Source organism: Priapulus caudatus, unplaced genomic scaffold (genome assembly GCF_000485595.1).
Source record: "Priapulus caudatus unplaced genomic scaffold, Priapulus_caudatus-5.0.1 Scaffold650, whole genome shotgun sequence".
Taxonomy (NCBI): Eukaryota; Metazoa; Priapulida; class Priapulimorpha; order Priapulimorphida; family Priapulidae; genus Priapulus; species Priapulus caudatus.
The window spans coordinates 7,151-30,012 of record NW_014577711.1 but is presented as its reverse complement, the minus strand read 5'-3'; the positions used below and the strand labels follow the sequence as shown (position 1 = coordinate 30,012).

The following is a 22,862-nucleotide window of genomic DNA, read 5'->3' as shown; positions in this document are numbered from 1 at the left end:
TGTCACCATACCATGTGGGAGCAGAAATCAAGAAAGGGAAAGGAGCTCCGCAACGAACAGGTGTAGATTTCTCAGGCGCATGCATATAAATACTATTGCAGAAGGATTAATGCTAGGGTAGTAGTCACTTAATTGTACAATACGGTAGCCAGGTCTCGACGTCTATGTGCGTAAGACATGTGGCTAAACTAACGTGTATTTCTACACCTGTAATTTCTCTTGCTGGACTGAGTTTGTAGTGCGAATTTTAATTGTTGTCAATGAGAAACCAGACAAAATTTGAAACAAAGTGAAATAATAAAAGTAATATAATAAAAGATTCAGTGGAAAGCATTTGCTAAGTTTCTTCTATGCTATATGTAATACAACTACAACGGATATTTTTGTGGAATAATGCTTGTCTAACGCCTTGATGCTAGATTTTATAAACGACGCTTGTGTTACCATTTTGTCTCTAATAATAGAGTAGAGATATTTACGACAACGTTTTCTACATTCTTATTTTACGGTTCACAGCCTAAGCATTTGAAAAAATGCTGGTGCACAGTAAAACACAGCTCAAAAATAGCATTAAAAGAATGCTCTGTTCAGGTATCCTTCATAATCATAGGCCTTCTTGGCTGCGATTAGAAACTTGCTACTTCGACAGGTGTGAGACTACTCACAGAATTCGTAAAGCACAAAGTGGGCAGTATCAAAATTTATTTGGCAAACTATATGGCAGCAATCAAAGCAATCACACATCGGTATACTTTCATTTACAAAACTACGACTGTCATAATAAATTGGATAAAAACTTCTTGTGTGCAAAGACTATGATCTTGACATAATTTAAATAACTTTGGTCTGCAATACACTTAATCAAATATTTTTGGATATATTATTAAGCATTAAATAGGATATATCTGTATTACTATGGTACCATGATCTCGCTGCTGGCATATTGAAATTATAGTTACGTGATAACGGCTAATTACATATACATGAGCGCTTGCCCAGCTCTACAGTTATAATCAGGTTAACCACTTGAAGAAGCGAAAGCATAGATATGATTACAGATAAAAGGAAATTGAACACTGAATCAACTCGCCATATACAATAAGTACAATATATTGACATATCAAGTGTGTATGCATCGGTAATACAAAACAGCCCAGTGCTTAACAGCGGGGCTCAGACCGTCCTTGGCGAGGCAAGTAAAGTGAGTCAAGTGTTAAGAAAATCCTGCACCCAAGAGATGTTATGAAAGCTTCATACCCTTGCGTTTCATTAACGGTACGCAGCTGTATATAAGCTTTCCCTTAATATTCATTACATAAGCGACTGAAATATTAAGCCGAGGTCACTTGCCATGTTCACCTGCTTGAACCACCACCTACTGAAATGTCTATCAGATGCTAATACACGGGGATAGCCTAATTAAAAGGCATAATAGGGCCCATTTATTATACAAAAGTTGACCGAATGCTACAGTAACTGCACCTTCTGTATTAATAAGTAGGGTACATTACCTTATAGCTCAAAACGCGTATTATTTGTCCAATATGCACTGCTAATTACTAAGAAGATGCTTAATTGAAATCCGTAAATCTGGTAATCTGCGCAACGCTGAATTGGTGCCAAGCAAAAATAGCCTACGATCGGTTAGCAACTCACATCGTTGCCTACGGGTGTTTAGCAGAGAATTGTTTGTCCCGGGATGCTTATATACGAACTAATGAGCTTGAGTAGAATGTATCTCTGGGTGTATTCTCAAGGTATTGAGGCACAAGTAAATACCGTGGGTGCTAAGTTGAACGGGTACCCATCATGTCTTCATTTCGAGAACACAGCGTGTATTCGTTTGAGCCGAAATTATAGTAAATTACGCGTAGTTGCGTCTGCTTTCCATGTTTAGTCTGTGGCCGTGGTTAGTCCGCGATCCTCCCATAGCGTTGGCCCCCAACACAGCCTACTTTATTATCACGAGCGTCAGTGATTCGTACGTGGATTCCACGTTCATTACAATCAGAGCTACTGTTACGTATACAGTTACGGTACTGTACTATCGCTAGCATTGCGTACGGCCGAGCGAAAATGCATGCGTGCGAAAATGTCCGGTGGACTATAAATCTGTATCACACCCGTTTCGAAGTATGCGGTTTCGAAAATGTAAACAAGTCAGTCAACTGATTTCGTGGACTGCGGATTTCAATTAGACATTTCTTAGTAACCAGCAGTGATATTGGACAAACTAATACGCGTTTGGCTATAAGGTAATGTACTTATTAACTACACAAGGTGCCAGTTACTCTAGCATTCGTTAAAATTGCATAATCGATGGGCCTATTATGCCTTTATCTTTTTAGCAGTAAGCAAAATTTTGAGACCTTGGTGGTAATGTCTATGAAATAATTTTTGGACGGTTTGAAAGTTGAGTGGTAAACAAAATGTACGATAAGATTAGGCAGCGTGATATTTTCTTAAATTATTCATTGCATATATTTTAGAGTTAATTGCACATTTATTAGGCATCTTTATATTGATCCCCAAAATCTGAAGGCTATAAAGGCTATGGTCCTACCTTTGACACAAATTAAAAATAGTGCTAAGATTCCACGTTTCATGAAAATTCTGGTTAGACAGTTTCTCAACCTTCAACAAAGCCACACTAGCTGTCATGGTTGAAAGGAGCTGGTAGATTGCAGCTAGGTGTTTCGTTCATTAAAACATCACGTACGGCTGCAAACTCGCCTGCATCATTTGAAACTGTCCGCAGACCCAGTTCCGTGCAGTCAAGCTCACCTCGCTAACGCATGATTGCCAAGCAATGAGGCGGCAGTATTCCAACTATGCAAATGATGAAACACATTATATGACCCGTTCATGGTTTAGACGGCATAACATCACGTCAACCCGTGCACAACAGCACATCAATCACGTGCCATCGTTACGTTGTGTCTCTAAAATAGAAGTAGAGACAGTTTACGACAACGTTTCTACATTCTTATTTTACGGTCACAGCCTAAGCATTTGTAAAAATGCTGGTGCACAGTAAACACCAGCTCAAAAATAGCATTAAAAGCAAAGAAAATAATGAACATTCCACAGTGCTTTGGCACATAAGAAACTGTCGAGATCATTAAAGGAAAACGAAGATGTCAATTAAACATGTTTAGCTGGCACTGAGAACATTTTTTCCTACAAAGTTTCCGACTATTGTATGTACACATTCGCTGTTTGTCTTGTTGAGGTGTTAATATTGCTCGATCCAAGTATATGAAATACTATAAATTAGTATATAAAATATCAATTCAGAAATTGAACAAGACACTAAATATTAACAATACTGAGCTATGACACAGACATGCTGTATGATACACTAAATCGTGTGATACAGTAGTAACAATAACCGGAAACAACTTCCTCACTGTGTCACAACGCTGTGTGACATAACAGCTGCAATTCACCACGATATTATCACCAATAAAACTTAACACAGTAACTGAGAACCCACTGACAGCTGAGCAGCACGTCAGAGGAATCAGCATGAGCACAGTTGTCTTTGTCTCAAGCTTCTAAGAAAATCAGAATGCAAACTATGAGAGCCATAATAAGTTTCGATATCTGTTCGCTCGTGAAATTCGCTGCTGTCTGCGACCTTGGGTAAAGAGCAGAAGATGAGCAAGAATGTTTTTCTGCCTGTAGTCAGGCAGGCCACTGTTGCCGTTTGCAGTCGTGCGGCCGTCAGATGGGTTGTATAGCAGGGGTTCGTCACGTACTTCTTCTTATAACTGTGTTGTAGTCACTCAAGCACCATCACCACCATCCTGGTTATGGCATAGACAAAGGATTGGAGACCAGCTCGAATGAGTAGATGTGGACAATTAATTACTGCACATCTTTGTTTGTCAGATATGAGCTATGGAAGTCATCCCTTCAAAATCATTTTCAAAAACATTTCAAATACACATTTTAAGTCAATTTAAAACATTTTTCAATTAATTAATAAAGACAAATTACTTTATATTGTTCGAGAAATTTAAATTCAAAATTTAAAATCAATTCACAGAATACAAATATGTAATTAACTTGAATTAATTCAAACTTTCCAGAAGCATAATTGCTTGATTAGTTACAAATTCCCTTCACATCATTTTATAAATTCATTTTCTAAACGATACAATTTATTTTCAAAACAACAAGCAACTATTTATAACTTGCAATTATAAGAAACATGTTACATAACTCAACAAATCGTCAATCTTGCTCCGTCCGCTTGCATCACCTTAAAATTGAAATTGAATTTTACAGGAAACGAATCACGCTCACTAAGTTTGAAATTAATCATTACGTTTACATTAATCACAGAAATGCGAATCTAACTGTTGGTTCAGATTATTATAGGTAACAAACGACAAACGGTATAGCTTAATTATTCAAAGGTAATCATATCAGCTTTCAAACATATATAAATGTTTACAATCAAAAGACAGCTCATTTAACAAATCCAAAGTTTATGCAACTCTCAATCTATGTCAAGACCTCTGGAAATCACTTACTGAACGTTTTTTACAATTATGCCGCCCACTTTGTTGTGTCCGGTCGTGTGCAACTATTAGTCGGCTTAGGAGTGCTCAGGTGCTTGTTTTTGAAATATATAACGTTTTTTTTTGGTTTCCTGTCAATGTTTTTATTGCTGATTCAAATCGCGATGTTATGCAGCTCGTAAGTGTGAGCATGTTTTTTCCAGAGGCACAAAAATCAAAATGGCACCAGAAATACATTTTTTTGTAAATAACGGCGATTATATTGTATTTTGACTCCTAAGTATGTTAGTGGAACATGTATAGTATTATACTTGTGTTATTTGCGACTTTGGTACAACCCTTTGACTCTATCTTGGTGTAGTTTTGAGATCATGATACGGCGATATTTTCTTTTCGCCGATCGCTGGCAATCCCAACCGTCTGGCTTAGTTCTGGGCTATGTCAGGCGACATAGTATAACATGTTTTAACAATTTCTCCCACAATTCAAACCAGCTGGTTCCAAATCTGATGTATCCAGTTAATAGCAGGTTGAGCATTTTTGAATAAAAACAATTGTAAAAATGGCAGCCAAAAACCTATATGGCAGACATAGTTGTAGTGATTATGTAATTGCCAGTTTCAATTACGCGTAACAAACTTGTTAATTCAAGTTTAAAATGATCATTACTTAATAGTAGATGAGGAACAATTCTTTATCTATTATATTTCCAGAATGACATTGTATGGACAACCAAGAATAGCCCTCATGGCCAAAAGATGTTAAGGGGTAATTTGACATCTTATTTTCAGACATATTCTTAATATATCTGAACAAAGAAATTAAATAATGGACAAATGGTTCGATCACTTGTCATGTCACACAGGAACAACGGTCTCACTGTACAACAAGAATGCCTTTATTCAATTATTCAGTAAACATCTTCATTTCATTATCTTTAATCTTCGTCATCCACCGCTTAAGTTCTTCTGTGGATACCCTCCTCACCAATTTTCGGCAGTTTCCTTCACCTCGTGCAGGTGCAGAACATCCGTACACGCGTAGACTGAACTTCTACAGTTACAATTGCTGATTTGCACCAGATATTGCAGCCACAGCTGATGAGATGTAATACCTCATCAGGCACAATAACTGTTCGTCACATTTATACAGCCTGGGAGCAGGTTAGAACTTCTTCTCCCATCCAACTGTGAGGATCTAGAGGTGGAGTGGGACGGTTCATGCCAGTAGAGACTTCACAGCAGAACTGTCTGATAGTGGGCACGGGTCAGTGTGGTCTGAAAGCTCGCCATTTGTATTTGTGGTAAGCTGCTGAGTTTTTGGTGCGTACAATGTCTTTTGCAGCTAGCTTTCGAATTGAAAGAAGGCTGCTCGCATCGGTAATATGTTCTCAGAGATTCGTGATGTTCTGTCGGTACAACAGTCCTACATATCGCCAGACAAGAGTCGACGATTTCAGTCAGCTAAGTAGATAGATTCTAGCTTGATGTGTCAGCAAATGCTTCCAATTGCTTCAGGACTGTTGCCTGCCAATTCTAGCAAAGAGGATACGGAATCGCCAACCAGTTAGTGCTTGAGCTGCCAGGTAGGTTGGGCCGATAACTTGTGCATGCTTTTTCACGAACTTCATTTGACATCAATCAATTAGCGGGATTTCTGAGTGCATGACTCCATGAGAAGTTTTGACTCTGCTCTTGGCCATGGTCGGTTTTGTTTGCGCAGATGTGTAGATGGTGAGCCAAGATCACAAGAACATCTGTGTCGTCAGGACACAACTTTGATAGAATGAATGGCTGCACACAGCTTCATTTATTGCATTGATAAGCAATGAGGACTGTCAGCTGTCCTCATGGTGTCCATGGTTGTGCAGCTGGCTACTCAGAGTACCTACGTCAATGGGACGAGCATTCTGCCCGTCACCAATGATGTGTCTTGCCTCTCGGAACGGCTCAGACAAATCAGTTCATCTAACGATCATTCGAATGCATCTGCTCTTTGCTTAGCTGCTGACATTCAAGGGTGACAGTTTGCTTTGTAGTGGGGCCAATCTTAGGTTGTAAGTTTTGTACATACGACTGACACCGTTTGGCACGTTGTTGTCGCGACGCATGGACTTTTCGCTGGTCTCCATAGTATCTGTCAAACATCATGCAAGAAACGTGTTCCATTCACATGACGCTTATGCTAGCCAAGCAGCATTAACAAAGTTGACACCTGAGCAGGTGTGGCAGGCCAGGAACTGTCCACAGAACTGCCACAACCAGCCTAGAATAACACTTGCAAGGCGCCCTGTTTTCATTTGACTACATTCTACTTTGATCTTGGACTCAGCACCAGACTTGTGAGGTTGTCTCTCATGGTCACCATGAGCATTAAACGAGCGATGGAAATGGGAGCTAGTATCATAGGAGAAGAGAGGTTGTGTAGAAAATGGTCTCCCTGAAGAAGCATGATTCCAATGACTCGAGCATAGATAAAGTTCAGTGCTTCACGGTTCTCAGGGACCCCACCACTCATCTTCTGACTTTTGTACGGCGTAACATTGGTTTAGACCCTTTTACATATCTTCTTGTGAAATCCCGTTGGCCACTGCCTTTCATACTCCAACACTGATCAGTGCTGAATTATTCACGCGGAATCATCAGCATTGACACCTTTGTCATCACAACCTGGACCAGGAAAATATATGTGACAAAGACTTCCATTGGTGTGTGTCACTATAATACACATCAATGGCATGTGCACAGTGCTTCCGATATCTTCAGTCTGTCAGCAGCATCTGCCTTTCACGCGGGTCGTCGATCCTCTTATCGCAGGCTGGACCACTGTCTGATGTTCTGACCTGTAGCTACTTCCCAGAATCCCTCCTAACTGTCCAAACATGCTAAGTGATAGAGCCCAGGATGGCGAGGTAGTTTCATTCAGGGTTGGAGCCAATGGATACCAGAGGCCCTTTGCCGTAGCGCATGTTCTTAGTTTTCGATAAGAGGTCAGACCACGACCGCTTCCAGAAGACATCATTGGTGATGCTATGACATGTTCTCCCGCTAGAAACTTTTCCAGCGACATTCGGATTGAAAGCCGTCTGCATGAGCAGCGCAGATAGTACAGTCCATAAACGTTGCGTAATTAACAGTCTGATGAGAAGAAATACGGTAGATTTTTCAACTGGCAGACAATATGAAAGTGGCCAATTGCCCTTCTCTTTCAGCACGTGCAAAGGTCATGATGATCAGGACAGGCTTTATCAGGCAGTCAACCCACAGTTTCGTTGTCCTACTGCGTCTACTGATAGTTTCCAAGTATGTCATGAGGTTGTCAATGTTAGATTCCTCGTCCTTGTTCAGTAATGGCCATAGTAGTTCTTCCAGCACAATTCTAAGCGCTCGGATGTTTTCTGGAAACTTCTTGCCAGAGAGAAGCTTTGGCACCCCAGCAAATGTTGACTTGAGAATGTCTTCAAGGCCGCTGCCAGCCATCAAGGACCCTGCTGCCCCCACAAAACTCATTAAACAGTGCATACCTCCTAACCTTGGCACAAACCTTGGGAAGAGAGCTGGTTCATACCATACTATGTTGACCACCACCTTGTATAATTGCTGGTCACAGGTAAAAATTGTCCATTCCTGGCCAGTCAGTGTAGTGATATCCTGTGCTTGAACCATTGCCGTTTTCATTGTCTGGTTCTGAGGTAGTCATATCTAGAAACGGAGTGTACAGCAGACTGGTCTTCTTCTCTGGCTGCTGGCCTCTTTCCCTGGCCTGTTTCGTGTTAAACCCACCATATTCTGGACACGGATCTTCCCCGGTAACAGCTTTCAGAAACACAAAATCTTCTGCTGCTGCTCTCTGATTTGACAATTGCATTCTGGCAAGAAAAGCAAGCGTGGGTACAACTCTTCTAGCATACTCTTCTGGCATGTCAGATTGCTTTCTGCCACGAAAACGTTGAACGTTAATATCTACCAGAGACAGTTTGGAAGCCTTTGTCTCTTCCCACTTCAAACGTTGGATTGTTTGAGAGACTGTCTCACTATCTACTGGTTCTGACTTTGGCTGACCAGCTTGGGTGATTATCATAGCCAAGCCATGGGTTGACTTTTGGCCGTTTTGGGATGAGATTTGCGTGTCAAAATTGTCCGCAACCACTTGGACAAGGCCATTCTTACTGTCAAACTGTGCTATACCTTGATCATCTTTTGCCATAGCTGCGGCTGCCGAAATTCGAAAACGCCTTAGTTACTGGAAGTTACTCCAAAACTGTGCAGCTGGTCAATTACACTTCTCTGTTGATTGAACAGGGTACTGAGTGCCACTTGTAAGCTGGTGACTTGATCACAAACAGCGCTTAGAACAATATTACCAATCATTGCTGCTGGCAATGTAAACTGCAGTTTGGGAGATATTTCTGCCACGAGTGCCAGAAGAGTTTGACTGCATTCACCTGCGATAAAAGAATATTCACATAACATGTATATGATAATAAAATGGAAACACTCTTCATTGTAAAACACCATACTATTGCTGAAAAGGAATTAAATAAAATGTACAAAGGTTTTAGGTGTACCTGTGACTGAGTCAAGTGATATGTGCGTTACATACGTGCTGGTATCTGGCTTCTGTGCAAGGCACTCAGACTTTATCTTCTTACCAAGGCTTGAGATGGCTTGATTGCAGTCATCTTCGACATCATCCACGATCCGAAGGTTAGCTGATGCATTGCTTCTGAACAGAAGGATAGATGCCACGCTTGGTGAATAAAGAACAAGTAGGTCTGGATGAAGGGTCTTGCCAAGGTAGTTGATGAGTGAACGCCGTGACAGTTGTTTTCCACCCAACTCCTCGTATAGTTTATGCAATTCAACACTGTTCCAAGTTCTTGTTGGATCTGAGTGAAGCTCCTTTATGAGTTTTTCTAGAGCAGTGTCATGATCAGTCAGAGTAAATGCAGTAGGACGGTTTGTGACAAACTTCAACATGCACTCTTTATGATAACGAGCGTCAGCTGCATGCAAGTCACTCAGAGCTGAATTTGCTCTGAATGCAACCTCATTTCCCCAGTTATCATTTCTCTGTATTGCATGGCTAAGAACTGACTCTTTGAATGAGATTTGTCCTTCTCTGTTAGCAGTTCTGCAAAGATAGGCCTCTCTCTATCTATTTGGATTCTTGTGAGGTCGCTCCACTTGGCATTCCTCTCCACAGAAGAGGCAGTGTTCCAGGAAACTGAAACTGCATTCAGTATTGCTTCGCAAGTGCTTGGAACTCGAGCTCGAGTCAGCTGGTGTCTCATTTTTTCTCTTCTTTAGGAGTCTTTGGATGTGGTGTGGGGAGCAGTATGTACTTATGCAGTTCTTGTGACACAAGAATGTGGTAGCGTCATCCGCAAGTCTCCTGGCCAGGTCATCGCCACGTTGATGGCTTGCTTGGCGTAGTGCAGTTATCCTGGATGAATGTGTCAATTTAGGTGCACTAGAGCCACATATTATACAATTCTTCTCCATTCTTTATCTGAAATAGAACAAAATTCTACGACTAAACTACAACTACATCTACAACTACATTTCGCCAGGGTTCGACACTAACCCACGTTCGACCGACCTAGTCGGGTAAATGCTTGGTCCGGTCGCATACAACCAGAGTGCTAGTACTAGTAGCCCGACTCGTCGTGTTAGAATTGGTCATATAGTACTCACACATAGTTACATGACATCATTTCACACATTTCTGCCTTATAATTCACATTTGTAATTACAAAATACACAATTGTCAGTGCAAGGCAAAACATCAAATCTTTATTACGGTGTTCGTGCTTAAAACGATACCTGTCATGCAGTGTCTAGCCCATTAACCCAGCGTGCAACCCAGGGTGCACTGAAAGGTCACCTCTGGCTAGACTGGTTCGCGGCCGAACTGTTTGTCGCAGAGCGTGTACATTGTCTAGCAGAGCGTGAGGCCTGATACCCGTCTACCCGTGGCTTGCTGCCAACCGCTGCCAGTAGTAGGAGCTGCACAGCAGACGATCAATAAATCGTGCGCCTGTGCATGCCCGTGGTAGAAAACGAATGTTTAATTTCCATACATACTTGGGGTCTAAATACAATATTATCGCCGTTATTTACAAAAAAGTGTATTTTCGGGTGTATTTTGTGCTCTAGAAAAAAATGCTCAACACTTACGAGCTGGCATACATCGGATTTGGCATCAGCACCCTAACATTGACCAGAAACAGCAAAAAAACATTATATATGTCGAAAAACAAGCATACACTATTATGACCATTACGCCTAGCCTGGACTCAGGAAACTTCGAATCAATTCATAGGACTTGCAATCTATTCACTACACTTTCCGAACCAGCCAACTACAAACCAAACTCCAAATCAATTAATTCTAAAAGTGCCCAGATGCTTCAGCTCGGATGGATACGCTATAGTATTGGAGGATCCGATTTTTACCACCCTGCGGGAAAGATGTGTTTGTTTACAGCTGTACACTACAGTGTAGTGACAGTGTTGCCCAAGGAGCGTTCAGCGTGACGTCACGTCCAGGTCACGTGTGTAAACATAGCTCTGCTGGTTGGCAAAAGCGTTCGCCGGCACAGGCACTTGTAACGTCTCAATAAAAAAAAAAGGTAAATAAACACGAAATGTATTTACTACTCTATTTCGCCTATAATCACCTGTAAAGCATCCGGGCACTTTTAGAATTAATTGATTTGGAGTTTGGTTTGTAGTTGGCTGGTTCGGAAAGTGTAGTGAATAGATTGCAAGTCCTATGAATTGATTCAAAGTTTCCTGAATAGATTTGCACACGGACTGGAAACAACAGAGTGGGCGGCCAATTGTAAACGTTAGTAAAGTAATTTCAGAGGTCTTGAATAGATTGGAAGTTGCATAAATTGATTGTTAAATGAGCTCTTTGATTGTAAACATTTATATGTTTTGAAAGCTGTATGATTAATTTGTAATTTAAGCTGTATGATTAATTTGTAATTTAAGCTATACATTTGTCATTTGTTACCTAATAATTCTGAAACCAACAGTTAGATTCGCATTTCTGGTGATTAATGTTAAAAGTAATAAATTAATTTCAAACTTAGTCAACTGATTCGTTATTCTGTAAATTAATTTCAAACTTATAATTTCAATTGCTAGGGTGACGAAGCAAGATTTGAACATTTGTGAGTTTATGTAACATGTTCTCAATTAAATTGCAAGTTAGTAAATTGGTTTGTTGTTTTGAAAATAAATTGTACGTTTAGAAAATGAATTTTTACAATGATGTGAAGGAATTTGTATATCAGTCAATTATTTTGGAAAGTTGTGAATTAATTTGCAAGTTAATAAATTGATTTGTTATTCTGTGAATTGATTTTAAATGTTGAATTTAAATTTCTCAAACAATATAAAGTAATTTTCATTTTTATTAATTAATTTGAAATGTTTAAAATTGATTTAAAATTGTGTATTTGAAATGTTTGAAAATGATTTTTGAAGAGGATGGCTTTCCATAGATGAGTGATCATGATCATACCCGATCTTATGACCCGTGTTTGGTCGGACGCCTGACAAAATTATGATGGCGTGTATAGAATTCCCAGGAGTCTGCTTGAGTACATGTGATGTTCTCGCTTCAAATTCTTGAGTAGACATAATTGTTTTTAAAAGCACATCTGGGCAATTGGTCTACCTTTCACCTACTTTGTTATTACCTATCATGGATATGGTGGTGCTATATATATATATATATATATATATATATCTATATAAGGACAAGGCTCAATTATATATCTAAATGTAGATATGTATATATAATTTACCTTTATAGAAAGTGCATATAGATGGTTCAGCATGACGTGGTGAGGTTCAGGCAAGAGAGACGGTTCGCACTGAAATAAGAATGAAAAACCAGTATACATATAGTAGCGACACCTCACCCAGGCCATATACTTCTCCCCAATCTTACACAAAGGCACTTCGTCATAGCAAATGGAAGCTAGTAGTGTTATATATGTTTTCCATGGTTTTGGAGACGGGAAGATATTATAGAGAAAGTGGGATTAGATTAGCTTAGTACAATAGCTTTTCTTAGTAGCAATAGTAGTGGATGCATGTGGTATCGGCCATAGTTGGAATAGGAATAAACTAATTAGTTGCAATGTGTTTTATTTAGTAGACAATTATTTGTTTCTGTGTGAGAAATGTTTCTTATTCAGGTGTTATCTGGCCTGCATCCAGTATTACCAGTTGTAGCTAACAGATGTTGTTACACAGGATTTGAAACAATAAGATATTTAATTATTGGCTGGTGTAATAATATGGATCAACACATGTTGTTAATTGGTATAATATTTATTATTCTGAGGAGCCATCCTCAAACACAGCTCACGCTTCCAAGCACACGTAGCAGAGAGAGAGTACGTGCATGCTCGCGGCCTCTCGTAGAATCTCGGACACTCATGCACGCACGTCATAACGTTACATCATTACATCCCCCTTTCCAAATGGAATGTTACATCCCCCGTTTCTTATAACAATTAAACATATGCGTAATTATGACATTTAATTTTTAACCTTGCTGCGGTTTGTATCCATATAACTGACTGAGAACTGAAAACTTATAACATAATGTCATGATTCTTGTGCAAATATCCTTGCACTGTGCGAATAATGTTCAACATTTTTACTTGCTGCGGTTTGTATCCATATAACTGACTAAGAACTGAAAACTTATAACATAATGTCATGATTCTTGTGCAAATATCCTTGCACTGTGCGAATAATGTTCAACATTTTTACACAACGTTCGTCGCCACAAAGACGTTCACAAATAAATGCTTTCCGCTAACCGGAATGTTCACAGATAAAACACTGCTAACTGGAATGTTCATTGCTTTGCACGTCTTTGCCAGTTAGCTAAACGAATAACGATTCAATTATAATGCAAAACATCGGACTTGCGATGATGCACACTACAAATCATAGCTTAATATAAGACTATTGTATGCATATTCTGTGCACCATTTTTAGGTGTCTAAATAACGTTTCGGCGTTCTAATATGCCGCCCTGAACGTGTTCTATACGTGTCACTGTTGGCTCTACCACTAACAGCCACTCCTGTTTTGGTGGTCACAGGTCTTTCAGTCGTGTTATGATGCGGCCGCGCCTGTGTAGTCTGCGGCACAACGACTGGATTGTCCTCAAAGTGGACTTGCTTGCCTGCTTTGGGCACACTACGTAATTGTTGTCTATTATGCCTAAGGATTCTTCCGTGTGGTGTTTCCACCATATAAGACCGTGGTTCTTGGCACTTTTGAATTACCTTTGCAGGGAACCACAGTCCAGTTTGCTGATCCTGTACCGTGACAGTCTCTCCCGTCATAAGGGGAGGTAACTCTCTGGCTCCAGCTTGGTTGTGATAGTGTTTTTGGGTACCCTGTCTCTCTTGGAGGCGTTCCTCTACCCTATCCCTATCGTACAACTGTTGATAGCTGGGCGACGTTCTGACCGGGAGGTTACTAACCACTTTTCGGTTAAACATCAGTTCTGCCGGGCTTGGCAACTGACTGTCAATGGGTGTTGTCCTAACACACAGTAGGGCTCGGTCAGGATCTGTCCTTGACGTGATGCGGCCATGATGCCGAGGATTGACACTTTGTGTCTTCCAATCACAGTCCACGCCGCACCCTTGTATTATCCCTTTCAGGTTTAATACTATTCGAGCATGGAATCGCCGATCTCAGGAACTAGGGCATTCTGCTAGGCTAGAACGGTTTCATACGATAGAGTTTGGCACAAATACGAATATAACACGCTGTTTTGCGCACAGTGCTAAGTCCTTTTGTTCTAATTTCGCCTATCTGTAAGCACAATAAGCCCCGCCTTATTCGTTGATGGACATGAATGGGGCGTGACCGACGTTACCACGGTTCCTGTACCTACCGTTTTTCGCCGGCCTATTTACTTTTTGTAAATAATGAAATGCCCGGCTGATGCATTTCGCATCTAGGAGGAAAATTATCCGCATTTTCACTGCGTCATTCAGTAATTTAGAGAGAAAACATTTCGGCAAAAAAACTCGCTTCGGGAGCCAATGTTTACATGCCACAGCGCCATCTCTTGGATCATTTTGGATATCCTCCAACATGTTTACTTCTTCCTTAGTTAAGTTAGTCCATGTTTCACTGTTATTTAGGAAGAAAGGTAAAACTGTGTATTCGCATAATTTTTCTTGCTTCTATAGTATGATTTTCACAATTTTGCTCTTTTGCCCATAATTATTTCCCTTAACCTACATTTTTCAGTTCCGACTCTTATCATAGCGTTATAACCTCCTATAACATTAATTAAATCCACAGACTAACGAATACGTATCCGTTAGTCTGTGTTAAATCCCCTAGGTATGAATATTTGGTGCATTTTTTGATTACTTGGTTGCCTATTAATCCCCTCGATCCTTTCTTTGTTTGTGAATTTTATATAACCATTATATTTGTTTTGTTCACATTAAATTCTCATCTTTTTGATTCAGCTAATCTGGGGCTAAACCGACCAGGCTCTCCGACTGTTACACGTCGTAGGAACAGCGATTTTTTTACTGTTTTACAATTTCCAATTTCTAGAATATCGTCCATATAATCATTGTCATCTTCTAAAACTACAGACCATCCGCTGACCGCTGTGGAGACGTGCGCCGGGCCTCGAATTTGGCGCACGTCTCCACTGCGGACAGCGCTTCATACTTGAACATCTCCGCGGTCGCGTGCGCATATCCCGCGGAACTGCGCGTCTCATCCGCGCGCAGCGCTCAGGATCAACAGCAAAGCTGTGCCACGCAATCTTGTATCATGTCTCTCTGGTTTCCTTAGCTTTCTTCAGGATTTCTTTGACTGTGCGCACGTTTTGTTAAATGAATCCATTTAATTTCGGGTACCTGGGGCTACTAGTCACGCCATCTATCTGCCATTACTGTAGAAACTGCCTAAATTCAGCTGAGCCGAATTGTGGGCCGTTATCGGACATGATATGCTCAGGTCGTCCATGTTACTAGTTGGACAACTGCACCTGTTGTGCATGCTCCCACTATTTTCCTCACTACGGGAAATTTTGTGTAGTAATCTGCCAGTACCAGATACTCTGCACCGTCAAAATGGAACAAATTTGTCTCATGTGGTTGAAGCGGTTCTGGTGGTTGGCTCGGTTTGTGCGTTTTGGCACGCTGAGCATTGTGCCACCAACTTGTCGATATCCTGGTTAATATTTGTCCAGAACACACAAGATTTTGCCCTAAGTTGCCACTTGGTAACGCCCTGGTGACCAGTGTGTATCTGCTCTAGGATATCGGCTTGCATGGTCTCTGGTATCATCACTCTTTGACTTTTCGTGACTAGTCCGTTCTCGACACTCAGTTCATCTCGGAAGGACCAATATACTGTGAGCGGGGTTGGGAGACCGCGTCGCTCATCTGGCCATCTGGCTATGATGACGTCTCACAACGCGCAGAGAATGGCGTCTTTGTTAGACTCCTCTCGCAGTTGCTGAAGCTTTGACGTCGAGTACTGCACGTGTAATACTTTGACGTCGAGGTCAATTGTAGTACGCTTTCTCTGATTAGGTTGTCTCGAGAGACAATCTGCCAGTTTTGTATTGTTTTTGTCCCTTCCGTATGTCGTCAGTGATCTGTCTGGTATCATTGCAAAATATAACACAGTTTCATCCATGTTAAATTAAAGACGTTCTGTGAAGAATAGTTTTTAATCACGTCTTTAGCTTTCTCTATTCCCGTTTTAATCACATCTGCGCCCACAACAGCACTCTCACTGCAAATTTTACAACTAGATATTCCAAAACGGTTCTTAAATCAACTGATCCAACCACTAGAATAAGTAAAATTATCACAAATCTTAAGTTGTTCTCCAAAATACATTGCTTTCTTCCTTAAAATATCCTGCGTAACGGTGATATTTTTTGCCCTGGTTTACGTGAACCACAAGAATAGGGCTTTTTCCATGTCCGCGTGTTTAGCAGGTCTCAATCTTTTTGAGCTGAGCATTGATTTAGACAGATCAGCATCCCAATTGTCAGATGCCTGTAGGATATCTCCGACAGTTCGCCTTTTTATTTCTCTACCCCACAGAGCAGTGAAATTATCGGCAACTGCTTGCTGTGACTTCAGGGGATATTTTTTAGAAAATTTGCAAATTTCACGTTTTTCAAGAGCCTGCAAGGCAACACGAGGTCGCTTCGTAGGCACCATACTAGCAAGTGAATGTGATGCAATACACTGTACTACATGTATAGCCTAATGCTACCACATAGGACTTGCGTGGATGTGCTGTGTGTATGTTACCATAGAAACTGAACAACCAATACCAACCAACACCCTCGATGGCGGTATAACAAGTGTATTTTCAATGCATTTATATAGGATTGTACATAGCCATAATGTTGCCAGTTGGCGGTTAAAGAAGGGCGGAATTACAAGGCTAAATTACGTACAAATAGATACAAGCGATCTGTACATTGGCATTTTCCAGGTGATAAGTGAGATTGGCAGTATTACGTGGGGTGGTTTACTCTAGTAGCCATTAAAACAGCAACAACAATAACATTTAACAGCAGCAGCAGCAGCAGCAGCACCAACAACAACAACAACAACAACAACAACAACACCAACACCAACACCAACAACAACAACAACAACAACAACAACAGGCACAAGGAGAAGAAAAAGAAGAAGAAGAACAACAACAACAACAACAACAACAACGAGAAGAACAAGAGCAAGAGCAAAAGCAAATGCAAGAGAAAGAAAAGAAGAAGTAGGAGAAGAACAAGAAAAAGAAAAAGAACAACAACAACCACCGCCGCCTCCACAGCCACTTGCACCACCACCATGACCACGACCACCACTGCAACAACTACAACAGCAACAACAACATGCATGCAGTGAAAGTAGATGTAGTGATATATCACTCAAATCACCAGCTCACTTGAAGGTAGGACCACTCACATGCACACATTGACTATGGTACTCACCGAGACTGGTGTGTCCTTATTGAGGATAACCTGCAGGAGATGTGGGGGGAGGATGGGTGGACCGGATGACCTCTCGTGCGCTGTCTTCACTGGGATCTCCTGTGAGTACTCACCTGGTGGTGACCCTGACACCACCCCTGCTGCATAAGGTGGAACACATATATACATTGCAGCAAAACAATGGCAAGTAACAAAATCGAAACAGCATAGCATCATAGCAGAGGATGAATAGAGCACAATTTCCGATGTACACTAATACCTGCAGAAGTAAAGAAAAAGTTCATGGCCACTTGCGATAATGTTGCTGATCATGAATACTTACTCGCTCATAAGATAAGTGAATTTCCGTGTGATGTGACTACAGGTACTTTAGTACTGCAGCTCACCTAGACGAGTGTGTGTTGATTGGACTTAAAAAATTTCTACAACAGCAATAACAGGGTCGACTCACCAGCTAACCCATGACCATCTTTGCTACTGTCCACTGCCAACGCCTCAAAAACCTCAAAGTCCGTCTTTTTTACTGACACCACATTGTTAACAGACCCTAAATTGTTGTTGACAACCGGCTGAAAAAGAATAATCGCTAATGAACATTTTATCCATATGCAAAACACTGCAGCTAATTGTTACCCATATAATCTACAGCCTACACTACAAAATTTTACAAATCTACAATTCGTAAGTAAAATACTTGCAAGAGTTTGAAAATTCATTACTGCACAGGGGTATGACTGGCAAGCTCCACTGCAATATATGTCAAGCTCGGCGAGTGATTTCATGACACCAATAGATCTCTAGAACTGAGCGATCAATGCGATTGAGGCATGGTACCTGCTTGGGATCATGCTTCCAATCGCCATCCACACAGAACTTGTACTGGTGCTCACCTTCTGCCAGTTCAATGATCGTCATGAAATTCTCCGTACTACAAACACAATTGAATCAACTGGTGCACACACGTTAAATGATACATGCATGCATATTACAGCCAGTGTGTTACCATGGTACATAACTCACTTAAAAGATGCTGTAGTCACACGGACTACAACATTTTTGTAATCTTTATAAATTATAAATCAGACGATTTGGGATGAAAGTCCAATTTTACGTTAATCTTGCAGTTAAAATGTCAAGAGACTACAATGTTGGCATTCTTATGAGGCTGCAACCTGTAAATTTTAAATAGTTCCAACAGCTAAAATAATAGCTGTCACAATAACTAGGACTAACACCTGAAACACTTAAGAGGATACTATAACCTAGAGTATGTTATGATAGTAAGTCCAAAATCATGGTATTTAACTACAAACTTTTACAATCACGCATTCTCATTTGTCATAAAACAGTGTTTTTCGAAATCTTTATTTTTGACCGTTGACAAGAGACCGCATGATTGTGCAACCACCCTGACAAAGTTGCGCTTCTAGTCCATGGGCCAGACCTGCTCAAATGTACCATTCAGAGGGACCAGCCGGAAGTGGTATAGATTTGAAGCTTAGCCTAGTGTGATTACAAAAAGTCATGATAGCAATCCCGAAAGAGTAGCTTTCTTGTATATTTTTAGCTCGGAAATATCGTATATATAGTCGATTTGACGTTCTTATGTATTCAATACCCAACCTAGAAATATTCTTTCCTATGATGTTTTTTTGCTGATTTGTACTTATATGGAGTTCTAAAACAAATTAAGCTAGGTTGCCCAAATGGCAACTTTAGGCAACTCTAGTAATTTGCACAAATCCAAAATGGCCGCTGGACTCCATCTTCAAAACTTTTTAACCACTTGACCTAAAATGATGTGTAATACATCTTTTATAGGTGTTTTAGGTGCGTAGAATCTATTTCTGACGTTCGGCAAGTCAAGGTCAAATTTTACTTTTCAGCAATGAACAATGAATGGAAATTTCAACTAAATTACATTTTAGTTTATTCATGAGCAGGAATGGATAATCATATATCATTTGACATATTTGGCGATGAAAAACAGTAAGAAGCCATATTTGAAACATGTGATCACACCTGTTAACACGTAGGTTGTAAATTATTTAGCTGCAGTAGGCACAGTCATGGTGCATAGTGCATGAACATTGGCTTACTCCCACTCATCATCCAGGTAATCAGATTCAGAAAGACTATTCTCAACATCCACATGGCCTTCACCCTCATGATCTATACCCTCCACAAAATCCTCTCCCTCAACATCCTTATATTCAACAATTCTCATCTTCAGCCTGAGCATCTCGTCTCTTAGTGTATGGATTGCAGCAGCTCGCTTTATCAGAGCAGATACAGTATGACGTGCATGAAAGATGTTCTTTGTGACAGCCACATGCCTTGGTGGTGCCCAATACACCCAGTACATCACTAAGCACACAGATTACGCCTTGTCCATAGTTAGCAGCCATAAGGACATAGGAGATCATGGTAATGTCGGCTTCATCGTGACCAAATACACCATCGTCCCGAGTAGCCATTGTTGCATTTTCTCCTACATTGAAGGTACACAACACGCTTGCCAGCCTCTGCTTGTTGTTCTTGCTCTTCATGATTGCAGCTCTTTTTGGCAGATAACTGGTAATGGAGAGTATATAGTCGATGATAACTTCACCAGCCCGCCGCATACTCTCATGATCCTTGGCTGAGACATCTTGGTACTTGTCGAAGACAATGATTTTCGCGATACCATCTGGATAGCGACTTAAACGGCATTGAATAGATGCAATCAGATCTGAGGGACTGCCACCATGTGGCCACACAATTTGGCATATTCTGCCGATACATTTTGCACGTTATAGACCTAGCGCTAATCACGAAAGTGCAATTATGTTTACATCTCACTGCTATTTAGACAAATTAACTACACATTACTACATTCAAAATTCGAATCATGTATGTCTTCGAGAATATAGCTAAGTACAAAGGTTCTAAGCCATTTTATCGTTTCTAGACAGCTGCTGTTACTAAAGCAATAACGGTAAGTGTCGCAAAAGTTGGGAAAACACGAGATTATGTTCGAAATAATAACTTTAAACATACATTTACTGATGACGTCAGAAACATGAACTAACTTGCTTGTTCTATGTATTCATCGAATCTATCAGCCCCAACCCTCTTATAGCATTTATGCCTCGTTACATCGCCACGATGATGGATGCCAGATGGGAGGAGAAGATGGGGAAGACCCAAGGAGACCTGGAGCAGGACCATCGAGAAGGAGATGCGGATGTGGGACCTGTCATGGGACACGCTGAGGCCAGTAGCAGCAGACCGACGACATTGGACATCTCTTGGCACTGCCTTATACAAGGGATAACATAACACATCGCCACGCGTTTCTTGACACGCAGCTTAGTGACCTCATGCAGTATGCAGCGTTCCCACGTTCTGCACACTAATTGCACAAGTGGTAAACTCGTAATTTCTCACAATTTCTCAAGCTGCACAGAACATTTTACCAATCTTGTGGTTTCAGTTAGTTATGGATATGTTGCAGCGAGTACTAACAGTAGATGTTTCACATACGTTCACCCATTTCGTAGACAGGCGGTCAATCAATGGTCAAAAGAAGAAAAATGCTAATTTCTGTTTCGATTTCTGCCACAATAGTCTATGTATAAATGGATATTTCTCTGCCATTACAACTCAAGATAATTTAATTTTAAACTCGTTTTAATAATAACACACTGCTGCAAAAAAGTACGCCAAGGTTTGATATTAAGTGCCATCTTTTATGAGTTATGCTTCTATATTTGCATATATTTTCAATCCAAACATACGATTTAAATTTTAGGCAGTTTTCCCATTTTTTGCGGTAAATATGAAACTTCATAAACAAGTGCCGCAGAGCGACAGCGCTCAACTGACATGTACTGTAGCCAGGTATTCTTCTGATAAACTCACTGGCAACCGAATCAAGTGCGCCCTCCTGCCACCGCGTTCGCGCTCAGAGCATATATCTAGGATACTACTAATACAGATCTAAAATCTATGATAGGCTATACCTACTGGTACAGTAGTAAAGATACAGCTGTGTAACTTTAATGACTTCGCTATATTAACATGTTATCGAGGATATGCGTCGAGCGCGAGCGTAGTGGTGGTGGTGGGGGAGGGTGGGAGGAGGGGGGAGGGGGTGGGGGAAGGTGGGTGGGGGGGAGGTGGGAGAGGGTGGTGGCGGAGGCGCGAGCTCTAATCTAGCAAAGCAGGTTCAGTCCTTTGGTTAACAGGTCATCACATTCCATGTTTAACCGCTCCCTCTTGAGCGGTCAAAAGGTTTATCCGAACCCTTACTCTTCGCATGTCACGGAAGTACATTTCATGGTCCTTTGCAGAAAAGCATACAAATGGGTAGAAGCTCACCGCTTGAAACAAAGGTTTCAATCGCTCCGTCAGAACCATGTCCTCAGAAAATGTCTAAGATCTGCCCTGTGCCCCATTGACGCTTGACCTGTAAGCCTCCATTTCCTGTCGTGCACGAGTGATGGCTTTGTCCGTACCATGATCTATACACCGACCTATCAGCAAGCCTACGTCGAGAGCCGTTTTAGACTTTAGTGGCCGCATCGTGTCATTTCCGTCCTATATGCTTAAGCTTAAGGAGCAAATTTGTTCCCTTCGTTTACTACACTCTTGACTTTGAACAGCTTTCTGACGCGCCCAGCTTCGGACTACCAACTCCGTTTTCAGATTACCCCCCCCCCCCACGCCCCCAATATCGTGACCGTACGGTCGAGCAGTTATAGAGATCTTGTGCCCAACTGTTGACGGACGCCGGACAATCATGCGATTCCTACAAGCTGCATCTGACTATGTCAGATGTGAGCCTAAAAATCATGGCACGCGATTTTGGTGCATATTGTTGCTCTGACTTGTGGGAAACATTTTCCTTTACACTCTTCGTGGTATTGAGAAATACCCCCAAATACAATTTTTACATAAAAATTCAGTTGTGTGTGTTGCATATATTTAGCGTGCCTCGACATTTCCGAGGAATGTTCTTTTGCTTGAGCTATAGACGTACTCTATAAAGTAAAAGGCTAGCCTACCCTCCCCGACACCCTGGACGACCGCTGCGAAGCGCCATCAACCCGGGTCCACGATCGGCCGGCGCGTGTCGGATCATTCAATCACGCGCATGCGCAAAAGCCATGAGTGTACATTTACAAACCCAAATTCCTAATAACAAGACGCCGCAGAGCGCTCTGGGGCCTCAGTCTGATGGTCTGTTGCTAACGATTATAAACGGTAAAATTTCAGTCGTGCGTCCGAGATGTACTTCACAGTTTGTTAG

General features: G+C 41.1%; 2 protein-coding genes across 2 annotated transcripts in view; both read right to left on the bottom strand.

The window, feature by feature from the left end:
- LOC106812451 (5'-AMP-activated protein kinase subunit beta-1-like) overlaps window positions 1-22,862 on the bottom strand; it is a gene marked incomplete at its 5' end in the record, with an annotated part of 33,588 nt that overhangs the window by 7,207 nt on the left and 3,519 nt on the right. Inside the window, 4 exon segments of the mRNA XM_014816336.1 lie at window positions 12,351-12,419; window positions 17,570-17,709; window positions 18,021-18,138; window positions 18,404-18,497. Coding sequence (XP_014671822.1) covers window positions 12,351-12,419; window positions 17,570-17,709; window positions 18,021-18,138; window positions 18,404-18,497 — 421 coding nt within the window.
- LOC106812453 lies at window positions 8,601-9,720 on the bottom strand. Its single transcript, XM_014816337.1, has 2 exons — window positions 9,097-9,720; window positions 8,601-8,973 (listed from the first exon to the last, which is right to left on the bottom strand). The coding sequence occupies exons 1-2, from the start codon at window positions 9,506-9,508 to the stop codon at window positions 8,765-8,767; spliced, it is 621 nt and encodes a 206-aa protein (XP_014671823.1). The 5' UTR covers window positions 9,509-9,720; the 3' UTR covers window positions 8,601-8,764.

What these genes read in the sequence shown, in the direction of transcription:
- LOC106812453 (XM_014816337.1), bottom strand. Translation starts at nt 9,508, where the DNA reads ATGTTGAAGTTTGTCACAAACCGTCCTACTGCATTTACTCTGACTGAT. An exon ending in ATCACTTGACTCAGTCACAG is followed by an intron (nt 8,974 to 9,096) that starts GTACACCTAAAA and finishes CTTTTATCGCAG; the next exon opens with GTGAATGCAGTCAAACTCTT.